Below are 12,580 nucleotides of genomic sequence, written 5' to 3'. Positions count from 1 at the left end.
CCCTGAGATGTGTACATGTCAAATATTCTTTGTGAATCTTGTCTAATTTTTAATGAATTTGGTAAAATAAAATGGTCTAAATTTTAGACTAAATGTTTACTTCCATTGACCTAGCATCAAGGATTTAAATCTAAAAATCAAGTGCTTGCATACCAGCAGGAGTGTTAGTGATCTGAGCTGTCCTCTGCAGAAGTATGTTTGTTTCAAACAACACCAGCTTGCTTATATGACTCACCTGTTCAAAGGCAAAGCAACATGGCTGCCAGCTCTGTTTGAGGTCGAGGCAAAGTAAATCCAAGGCTGTGATCTCTAAATTTCAGACGGTCACATGGATATAATTAGAATGAGAATATCTTAACTAATTCATTTGGGTTATTAGTGGGATCGAGCCTTTAATTAGACCCATTTTGCTCACAGCATTGTTTAACTGATGAACGTTGTGTAAAATAAATCCATAAAAATGATATCACTGATAAATGATGCACTATTTTAATAAATCTACACTGCAAACCTCTAGAAATATGCTCTGTTGTGTCTATGTCATGTTCTGGGATAGTTTCCTGACCCACATGCAGAACTATACACAGAACATCGGGTAAGTTATTCAAAGATTTATTATCACAGGAGATGATGCACTCAGAGGGGAACTGGGAGGATTTCTGGATCTGAGGCTCAGCTTTCTCTAAAAGGAAGGTAACAGTTAGGAGGCTTGAAAGAGGCAGTATTCAGGTGATGAGCTGTAGTAATAAGAAGGGCTTACAGTTCTCAGTCAGGGGGGAAAGGTGGGAGGCAAGGTTGTGTTGTGGAATTTTCTTATCAAAGTTGGTAGAAGTTGACTCATAACAAGAGAAAATCCGGACTTTGTCTTTATAAGTTATATTCAAAGGCATTCAGCGTTTGAATGACTCTGTCACTGAGGTTAGTCAGTGTAACAGAGACCCGATCAACAGTTACACACAGTATTTATACCAAACATGACAGTGTTATCTCAACTTCAAAGAGTCTGTGTTTTATGACCCCAGACCCTTCTCGGGTTCAGAGGTGACAAAGTTATCTAGGAACCCATCTGTCCTTCCCAACACATCATCCTAACAAATGGGTATTAACCATTAAACGTCTGATAATGGCTTTTACAGCTTCCTCCCCTAACACAGATGTTCAGAGGAGTGAGGTAACCCAAAGGTCATACACTTTGGAACGCTTACTGCAAGAATTTCCATTACAACTCCTTTCTTCTGATTACAAGATAATCACAACTAAAGGAAAATTCTGCAAAACCAACACCCTTCTCAGCTAACAGATAACCCAAAACCATTCTATTTGTAAACTCATCATTCTAATAGCCTACTGTTCCGTAGTCAGAACAGTGAAACTTAATAGTATAAGGATCAGTTCTGATAGGACATGACTCAAATTTATGTCTGTTGATTAAAGCACATAAAACAGATATAATAGCTTCGCAACCTACTGTCTTCCCAAGGAAATAAGGTCTACTTTCCTCCTGTGTAATACAAATATCTGGATCTTTAATCGGATTTCTAATACCCCGAATTCTATAAAGAGGTCCCGTAGACACACATGTTAAATTAATCTCACTAGAAAATCTACTAACATTTCTGCTTTCCCTAACAGTATAATTCCTCACCCAAGGAAAAATGACCTCCACCAACCGGTTACCTGGAAAGAAAGTAGCCAGGGTATAAGCAGTATCAATAGGAACAGGTACTAAAAATGGTTGATCATTAATAGCACGTGGAATCAAACAACAAACATAGCAACTGTCATTTCTAATCTTCCTCACAGTTTGATGCATCCGTTGCCACCAAACATTATCAGTATGATCATAGTAGTCAGAAAAGTGATGAATCTCTCTTCGAATCCGCTGATGAGTATTATTAGCATAATTCCTCAGATTAGCCTTACATTGTCTTTGCTGTACCATTTCCCAAATGAACACCAGAGTTATAAAAAGACTTGCAATACCAATCATTAGCATCAGAACAGACCATCTTCCATATAGCTGCATCGTGACCTTGAAGTGGAATGTCCTTTCTTCTGGTACTGAAAGCAAACAGTTTTTTCCAAAGAAAACAAATTATAAACAAAACATAAAAATCCTGCTGCCTCTCCTGAGTGACTTCAAGCTGCCCTGTTACCAGTCTGGTACAGGTGGGCGGTCGTAGGAAGCTCCTCTAGAAATATATTTAGAAACAGGAACACTAACCTGCTGGAAGTTAGGCTTCCATAGTCCAACTAAACAACGGTGGAAATGAACACATTCAAATTTGTAATAATACCATAATGATAGATATCAAGCAATAACCATGAAAGTTAGATAAAAGCATCCAAGATTTCCTCCTCAGAGTCAGTCTCGTTGTCAAAGTGGGAGAAAAGAATTTGGCTGATCCTCGCTGTCCAGGCAAAGGAGCCCCTGGTAGCTACCAAATGTTAAGAAATTAAGGAGAATAAGCATCATGGCGCATGTTTGACTGTCTCTCTGTTGTTGGACGTCGCCAGTCCATCATCCAGAGAAAGGTTATGTGCAATGTGTAGAGGTCAGTCTCTCACTGTGGTGTGTGTGCAGTGAGGCAAATGACCTTATGATTTCTAACTTTCAGGCAATGCGATGGCCTTAAGTAGATTCTGAAATAATGTGGCACTGCCCAAGGGATTGTTGTGCCCTTGTAAGAACAGTGTTCTTCAACCAAATCTTCAATCTCTCGACAGTGATCAGCTTACAGTTCTTTGTCTTGTGGTGGTCCGCTGTCCTCACACCTTTCAGGCCGTGGATGATCCAGCTGGAAGATGACTTGTGACCTGGAAGCCAGATGAAGCTGGAGGAGCTGGAGCTTTCCTGCAGCTTTCCTGGGTGTCTAGTAGGATCTGATATGGGCCATTCCAGCCCTGGACTTCCTGTGTTTTCTCCTAAATTCTCTGAGCAGAATCCAGTCGCCAGGAATAAAGGACTGGAGGGTGGAAGTGGCTGTTTCTGGTAATGCAGCCTTCACCGTCTGTGAAACTTGAGAAAACACAGTGGACAGGTTTTGACAGTAAAACAACATCCTATCTTCACACAAAGATGTGGAAGAAAATGATCTTGGCAATATCCCTATGTCCAAATTAGGAGACCTGCCACACAGCACTTCAAAAGGACTGAGATTTGCCTGTGTCCTTTGTCTCAATCTCATATAAGTGAGAACAATAGGTAGAGCCTTCACAACACTTGGCTAATTTTCAATTCAAAGTCCCATTCTCAAACCTAAGTGCTTAACTACATGAACTTCATCAAAACATCCAACAAAATCGAAATAATTGATCTTCTGACTTCACCTGATATACTAGCAGTGACCATCAGCTAAATATTCTGAATATCAAAAATGTGACATGATGTTTGAGGAAGGTCTGATTACAGGTCAATATTTCATAGTTTCAGAATACCCACAAAGAATTTCAAAAATGGTCTAATCTGTGGAGATGTAAAATTTCACAAAAGAATCAACACCATAATTTCAGAGAGGTTTTCAGAATGTGGTCTTAGGGAGCTATGCACCATTTATATAAACAAAGTACAACGTCTCTCACGCATTGTCACTAAGTCCTCACTGGAGGTATGAGCTACCCTTTTTCCCATGAGTGCTACAACTTTTGGAACCCCATGTTGCTTTATTCTGACATTCCCCTCTTCTGGCGCAGGGTCCAACCCATGCGACAATCCAGCAAAAAGTTTGTACAAAAATGTTCTAGTAACCAAGATCACATAACCTAGAACCAAATAAATGAATTCTGACATAACTATGTGTCACTATGAATTTAACGAAAGCAACATAAAGAAAATCCAGATGTTTTTAACTGCAATTCAGTTCCATTAACAACAAAAGACAACTTTAATTATTCAGTTCATCAATGTCTCACTCAGATATTAGTCACATATCATCCTGATTTGTCTTGTATGAAGATGAGTATTAGATTAATGGACATCTAATGTAATTCAGATGCATAAACCCTACAAATTCGAATCTAATAAATAATTCCCACCAAGTATAAAGTCATGACTGATTCTTTATCAAGAATATATTCCTTACTTTTGCATATCTTGAACTGTCAGCTAGCTTAATGGCACCAGGGAAACTTTCAATCTAATAAATCACCAATGATTCTGCATGCAAAACTAATTCTTCAAACTAGTTTAAACTATTTCATTAACCTTTTAATAGTAAAACACATAAATCTAAAAGTCATGCTACATCCAAAAAAACATGTTTTTAAGGCAACAATCACTACAAGCATTTTGATTCTATTGTCTCTTAAACAGTGTTAAAACTCAGGAAGGGAGGTACTGAGCGTTACCATGGGAGCAAAGGCATGAACCAACCTGGTAGGTGGGCGGAGTCAGGCAGAATTAACCTTTGATGGACAGCCTATGGGCGGACCCACAGTTTCTTCATTCCAACCCATCTTAGTGAACCTTAAACTGCAAAACTGTTAACATGCACCTACCTCAGAAACAAGCTGCTTCTTAACTCTCCTGAAAACTCAAAGTTTTAATCAATCTGGGATTTAGAAACATTATTCTAAAGTAGGGCTATTGTTTCATGCAACATATAAATAAACATTCATTCCAACAAACACAAAGACAAAACATCAAAGACAGACAAATGGCCAAATTTGAAGCTTCAAGAATTCAAATAAATTTTTAACAATCCCTTTTCAGAATATGTTTTCTCAGCCATATCTTTTAATGCTATAATTGATCAATTTTGTTATGACGATCTTCAGGATCCTTTTTTAAAAATGAGTGCACATAGTCCAAAAAGATCTCAACGTATTTAGAAGAACAGCAACAGTTTTCTCTTAAATGAATCCAAATTTACTGATGCTGAAACCTTTTGCTAATTCTTTGTACTGTAACTCTATAATAATAACTACAATCCTGAGAGTTATTGTTATAGTTCTCTTTTTGTTTGGCTCAATTTGATCGCAGCTGTATTGCAGAATTTCAGGTTAAATGCAAAGAAGTATTTTAATTCAATTCAATTCAAATTCAAAGATACTTTATTGATCCCCGAGGGGAAATTAGAAAAGTCGGCATTGACATTTTTATGGTATACCCAAACTAAACAAAAACTGCAGTGTTTGACTTAATCAGAAATTAAGATAAGAAGCTTGACTCCAAACTGGACTTTTTCCCACATAGTGTTTCAAAAAGAACAAACATCCTTTTGTTTAATTTGGGCTATTTAAATTTTGAGAGTTGGGGAAAACCTATTACTAGAACCCCTCTTTTACAATCCAAATGCTGATAAATGTTCCAATATTTTATCTCTTAGTAATCTGAAATCACCTTGTGTACCTTTCTACTCCTATGTATTCTTTTAATCTTTAAACCCTAAGAAATCAAACAAGGAGACTGGAGTTTGAGCCGACCATCCTCTTTAGTGTTGAGAGCCTTTATTTCTTTTCTTTCCCTAAAATGAAGGATTTTACTTGTCTGGATTCTGTTATAAAAATCCTAACCTTGGTTCCAAAACAAAACCAACCCCAATTTGTGTTCCCCGGAGTAGAAATTTTGATTATTATTGCATTTCAAAGCCACCAAATGACTGGAACTCATCATTGGCTTAAATCTGTTTTAATAAGTAATCGGTCTACCTTTAATTAAATATTATAATTTTATGGACCCAAAATCTATGGCTCACGGGCTTCAGGAGTCCAGGAACCACAAGTTGAGTACTACTGCATTGAACAATGGTGTTAACTTTCTGCAGAGATTGAAGGATTGGCTAAATATATTATTTCTGCTTGGACAATAATCAGATTTAAAATGATTAGTTCACAGCTCCTAATTTACCACAGATCATATTTGCTTCTAACACAGTTCACAAGAAGCTTCAGACAACATTATGCTAAAAAGCCAAAAACAAAACAAAACAAAAACCCAGATCTGTTTTAAAAAAAAAAAAAAAGCATGCTTAAAAAACTTGATACTGTGGTGGAAAGTAACTCCACATTTCTGAAGGCCTTTTCATGCAGAGTCTTTTAGGGAACATGAGATTAGTTACATTTTTGTGTGGTACCACTGTCCAATCAGATTCTTTCTTACCTTCAAAAATAACCCAATTTTTCCCATTCTCATTTTAAAGGTTTGTTTTACCAAGGGAAATGTGTTTAACAAAACCAATTACTCTCAAAGTTTTAAAAGTTTTAGCCAGTGATATCTTAGAAATCAACAAGTGTTTTAAGATTCCTATGCAACACAGAACTGATTAGGTTTCTCTTTCCTTCCCCAAAGGGATAAAAAAGGAAACTGCAGAACCAAGCCTGTCATAGTTTTTGTCAGGACCTGATATAAGGTACAGTGTAAATCAACACGCTGCATGAATTAGAAGAGGGAAGAAAACCCTAATATAACCTCTTCCCAGCAGCTGCTGTGAAAAACAATGAATTTGTACTTTCCACAAGCATCAGTTAGCACTTGCGGACAAAACTGCACCAAACTGTAAGTACTGTGTCAGAGACTGTATGAAGACCATCTGCAGGAGAACTAAGCCTGTTTTAATGAGGTCTCTACCCATTAGATTTATGGAATACAAAATCTGACAACAGAAAATAATGCCTGAAGGAGAAACCCATCAGGTTTTACGCATGCGCTGGGTTTTAAAAAAATGCTCCTTCATGAGATCTGTCCAGAGAATAACATAGAAACACATGGTTACTGCTGAGTTTTGGAGATGTTGTAACTTCCTCTGCTTTTAATAACTTTTAATAACTAGAATAATTGACCCTGAATATTCCACAACAAAAGGGAACTTGTTTCTCTAAAAGAATTAACCGGGAAGTATCAAATGAGCTAAGTTATCACCCTTTTAAAGATACTTTTCTAACCCTAAAATAATATTTTAACCTGCTATATCTGTCAACGTCAAGCAAGCGTCACATGAGCAGCGGTCAATAAGCGTTCTTCGTTGCAGAAAATAGGAAAAGATTTATGCAAACGTGTGTGTGTTTGTACATTACCCCCATCAGTTTCTTAATCGCTCCAGAGTTAGACTGTCATGGCACAGAGTTCTCTATCAGTCCAAAAAACAACCCAGGCCCTTCCCAGGTGTGTTGGTGGGACATTCAATCATTCTTTGTCCACTTTAACTTCTTTCAGGAGGGAGAAAGAAGAAACTTTGCTCCGGCCTGTTTCTCTTCTGCCCGCATAAGATGCTTTCAATATAAATCCAGTGCATTCACTCTTCTGGCTCTTGCAAACAGCATGGATCGTTGTCCATCTCAGTGGTGCCAGACTTCTTCTGAGTTTCGCTTTGGTGGAAACTCACACTGCGATTTGCAACAAGCAGGCAGACAGGAAGGCAGATCTCTCTCTTTCAGGCCGTGCTGAAGAAGCGTCTCTGGCGGAGTAGCCATGGAGAAGGGCAGGTTTCTAAAATCCAGACTCAAAAACGCAGATGTTGAACTCAAATCCCATATATGTGTGTATTTGTGTGTGAGAGAGGCAGAAGAAAAAGTTTAGTATAGGTTCAGATTTTGCACAAAGAAATATTATCAGTCAGTCAGTCAGTTGTCCACCTGCCTGTCACTTCCTTTGACAACATGCACTATACTCCTTTCTAAAACAACTTTCTTTTCGACTCTCTAATGTCCCTTTTCACTTTTTACCTTCTTTTCCGACTGATCGCAATATTTAAGACAAACGAAACTTCCTTCAAGAAAGTTTTAACTTCTTTTTTTTTTTTTTTTACTTATTTACACTTAAACTTCCACACTGTGAAAAACCAATGTTATCTTCCAAATTAAAGCACATTTAACACAATCATCCTCACATTTTCCTTTCATTATTTTATAAATCAGAGTATGAAGAAGGAGACACCCCTGATGCCTCAAGGTTCCGGAACCATTTTTTTTCCTTTTTACCCGTTCAGCGGCACGTCTGCCGACTGGCTTTTCTCCTTTATGAGGTGTAGAAAATTGCTAAAAACCACCCGCAAAACCCTGTGTTCTGCTTTATCCCATTGTTACCAATGTGAACCTCCCTGCAATTCCTCAGCTGATGTCCTCCCTCTCGCAACTCTGGAACCTAATTAATTAGTTAGGAGATGATGGTTAATGTGTAATAAAAATAATAATATACATTATATCATACAGAGCAACTTCTCACCCAGATATATTTGAAGACAAATCGTTCGGATCCAATCGGCCAGAAGCCACAGGCGGGCACCCGGACTCCCCTCCGTAATATGGAAGTGGACTGAGAACAACTCTCAGGCTGGCCAGGTGTCCGTGTCCCATCCTGCGGTCTCCTCTGGCACGTTAGATCCTGTTCGTGACGCTAAAATTGTTGTGGAATTTTCTTATCAAAGTTGGTAGAAGTCGACTCATAACAAGAGAAAATCCGGACTTTGTCTTTATAAGTTTTATTCAAAGGCATTCAGCGTTTGAATGACTCTGTCACTGAGGTTAGTCAGTGAAGCAGAGCCCCGATCAACATTTACACACAGTATTTATACCAAACATGACAGTGTTATCTCAACTTCAAAGAGTCTGTGTTTTATTACCCCAGACCCTTCTCGGGTTCAGAGGTGACAAAGTTATCTAGGAACCCATCTGTCCTTCCCAACACATCATCCTAACAAATGAGTATTAACCATTAAACTTCTGAAAATGGCTTTTACAGCTTCCTCCCCCAACACAGATGCTCAGAGGAGTGAGGTAACCCAAAGGTCATACACTTTGGAACGCTTACTGCAAGAATTTCCATTACAGTTGCAATCCTTGGGGAAGCTCAGCATCCGTAGAGGGATGAAGGGATCCAAGCGGAAGCTTCAGCGGGGGATGGAGAGTGAGCAGGCAGGGAGAATCGGGGTCTACGAGCTTAAGGCGGAAGCCACCAGTCAGCGGGGAAACCGGGCGGGCAATCCTGGAACGGAGAGGTAACTTTAGTCTGGTAACACAGGGAGCAAGGAAGTAAGTTGAGTGGTGGAACACTCTAAGCTGCAACCGTTTTTCTATGCCGAAACAGAACTCTTATAATCGGGCATTCACGGGGCTTAAATACCAACAGGGTTGGAACAACAGACACTGAATGATCGTCTTGCAGCTCCCTATAAACACAGCCCGGTAGCAGATTATTCACAGGTGTTCTGCCTGCCGCTGACCAACCACGCTCTACAGCAGAGATCCTTAGAAACAGGAGGAACGTACATACACACACGCAAACTCACACCCCAGGATCATGACAGTCTATTTTTAATGGTATTTAATCCAAAATACATTTCTGGTGAAAAAAAAAATTTAAAATTTTTAAAAATCAGTATTATTCTAAAAATATTTTGCAATGTTGTTAAACTGTTTCGATGAACAAATTTCTCTCTTCTGAATGAGTGATGCACTTTGGACTGAAGTTTTGTACTGCAGAAAGAATAAAGTTTCTGACAGTAACAGGGTTTTATTCAGAATTTTCAGTGAGGTTTACTGATAATGATGTTCCAGGTTGGTCATAAGTTATTCATGCTCCCTATTGTCTTTCTGATTAGAACCATTGTTATGACAATATGAAATGATTGCTCTGGCGCTCTGCCAACTGATTTTATAAGAATTATTTTTTATTTTTTTAAGATTTTTTTTTTGGCACTAGTGGCCTTTATTTTTTTAATTTTTTGACAGTAGGTAGAAAGAAAAGAGGGGTAGAGAGAGGGGAAGACATTTGGCAAATGTTGCCAGGTCTGGGACTCGAACCCTAGACAGCTGCTTTGAGGACTATAGCCTCTGCATATGGTCGCACGCTTTCGCCCCTACACCATCAGCACCACACCCATTTTCTAAGAAATCTCTGATATTGGATTCTCTCCAGGGGGGGACAAAGTTTGATTCTTCACACAGGAAAAGGCTTGTTTCATTAAGTTTCATAATTGCAAAACAGATGTTATTTTACCTGGAACAGCAGTGACAGTTTCAGACTCAGACAGTGAAATTGGATAATCTTGCAACTCTTGGGCCAGAATGTTGTTTTAAATTGAAAGTTGTTTTTTCCACAGAAACTATATATCAGGTTTATGGTTCTTAATAACATGAGCATGTAGATATATGCCATAGGGTTATACACTTGTAACAATGGTATCTGTTACAACCAACTTCAATGTATTTTATTAGGATTTTATGAGACAGACCAACATAAAAAAATGTCATTATGAAGTGGAAGGAGAATGACACAAGGTTCCCAACATTCCTTTAAAAAGCAAGCACAGAAATGCAATGTGCATTTGTATTGATCCCCCTTTGTACCCCTAAACAGATACAAGTGTACAATCAGGTAATAAGGAAATGGAGTCAACTAGTTTGATATAAATGAACTGTAATAAAAAATCTATCGGAAGTTTGAGTGTAGATTTAGAGAACATAAGTGACCAAACAGCATCATGAAGACGAAGATATATAGCAGACAGGTCCAGAAAAACGTTTTAGATACGTTTAAAGCAGATTTATGTTAGAAAACAATATCCCAAGCTTCACTGGAATATTTAAGCTTCACCACACTGAATTCTGTCCAAAACTAAACAAAATAATAAAGCCAAAAGAAGTTCATGAGGTAGGGACTCAGACAACATTTAAAAGAAGGTGGTCTGGTCAAATGAGATCAAAGTTGAATGGTTTGAGCACGGCGATGGCGCAATGGTAGAGTTCCCGGCCACAAATGGAGAGGCTTCGCCTCGGCCCAGTCAAAGTCCAGGTATTAATTCAATTGAGAGCCTGTGGAAATACTAGAAAGTTGATGTTCACAACACACTACATCCAGTTTCACTGATCAAGAGCTATTTTGCAAACCAAATTGTGCAAACGTGCAAAAATGTGCAAAAATGTGCAAAGCTGTTTGAAATAACGTAAAGACTTGTAGCTGTAATTTGCAAATATATTTTAAGTACTGACTCAGGGAACTGAATACAAATGTAGACCACACATTTCAGATTTTTATCTAGATTTTTGTAAACCATCTATCATTTTCACCTCAATTTTCTTTACTGTTTTGTGTTGCTCTAAAACATAAAATCATGTAAAATACTTAGATAAAATGTGGTTGTAATGTGACAAAATTTGATAGTATAGTATAGTAGGTATGGATATTTTATCAAGGTACTGTATGGTTGAATTGTGAACACTGCCTCCTGGTGTGTTAAATACAGTAGTTAACAGAGTTCACTTGCACTTAATTTAGTAGTTGTTTGCAGTGGAACTTAGGGGCTGAACTCAGCTCCTGAAAAGCAACCCACAACTTAATCCCCACTGTACCCAACTTTACATCTGTCGCAATACAGTCAGGCAGGTGCTGTTCTCTGTGCATCTGCCAAATCCAGACTCATCAATTAGATTACTAGACAGACAGGCATTGATACCTCCAGAGAACATGTCTCTGCTGCTCTAGAGTTTTGCAGAAGCCTTCTTTACACCCATGATTCTAATGCTTTGCGTTTCACTTGATAACCAAAGGCTATGATGCAGCTGCTCAGCCATGAATACATATTCCATGAAGCTCTCAGTAAGCTCTTCTTGAAGTAATTTGAAAGCCGCATGAAGGTTGGAGGTCTACAGCTATAGATTTTGCAAATCATTGGCGACATTTGTGCACTATGCATCCCAGCATCCACAGATCCCGCTCTGTGATAATACATGGCCTACCACTTCTTGGCTGAGTTGCTGTTGTTCCCAGTTGCTTTAACTTTGTTAAAATACCCCTAATAGTCAACTGTGAAATACTTAGCAACGAGGAACTTTCTCGACTGGACTTATTGCACAGGTGTCCTCCCATCCTCCCACAAAGGAATTCAGTGAGCTCCTGAGATTGACCCATTCTTTCTCAAATGTTTGTAAAAATGGTCTGCATGCCCAGGTGCTGGATTTTATCCACCTGGGTCATGTTGGTGACTTGAACACCTGAAATCATTGATTTGTGTGGATAATACTTTTAGGAATATAATGTATCTACTTATTTAAAATACATCATGTAGTTATGACAGCATATTGGCACTGCAGCTTCTGAAACCATTTAAATAAATAAACTTTAGAGTTCGGGTAATACCCTCATGTCTTTCTAAAAGTCATTGTAATTTGTCTTTGCTTCCACAGGTACATGGCCATTATCCACCCACTGCAGCAGCGTATGTCATCCACAGAGACCAAGGTGGTGGTAGGTGTGATCTGGGTTCTGGCTCTGCTACTGGCCTTTCCTCAGTACTACTATTCCACCACAGACCAGCTACCCGGCCGGATGGTGTGCTACATCGAGTGGCCTGATTATACCACATTCGACTTCAAAAAGATGTGAGTGCCTCCATGTAGGAGCTTTTCAAGTAGTCAGTGTTAATTACTTCTCAAATGGCATATAATGATGGAGTGGGCTGTTTGTATTCAGTGGAACCACTGGAAAGTGTGAAAGGATGCAACGTTGTTGTGCCCTGTGGTTAATAAACAGAGGCATCTCACAACATTTTTCAACAGTGAAAAATAAAAAGCAATCAGTCGAACTGAAAAAGAATGAGTAGAAAGTGACTGAAGCTATACCAAAATTTTAATTTTAATTCTATTT

General features: G+C 38.6%; 1 protein-coding gene across 1 annotated transcript in view; it reads left to right on the top strand.

The window, feature by feature from the left end:
• The window catches only part of tacr1a (tachykinin receptor 1a), a 120,632-nt gene that overhangs the window by 40,329 nt on the left and 67,723 nt on the right, over positions 1–12,580 (top strand). Inside the window, exon 2 of the mRNA XM_047380760.1 lies at positions 12,121–12,315. Within this exon, the coding sequence (XP_047236716.1) occupies positions 12,121–12,315 (195 nt within the window). The remainder of the gene's footprint in view (positions 1–12,120; positions 12,316–12,580) is intronic.

This window comes from Girardinichthys multiradiatus, chromosome 12 (assembly GCF_021462225.1).
Source record: "Girardinichthys multiradiatus isolate DD_20200921_A chromosome 12, DD_fGirMul_XY1, whole genome shotgun sequence".
NCBI lineage: Eukaryota > Metazoa > Chordata > Actinopteri > Cyprinodontiformes > Goodeidae > Girardinichthys > Girardinichthys multiradiatus.
Note: the sequence above shows the minus strand (reverse complement) of the source record. Positions and strands in the feature narration are given on the sequence as shown.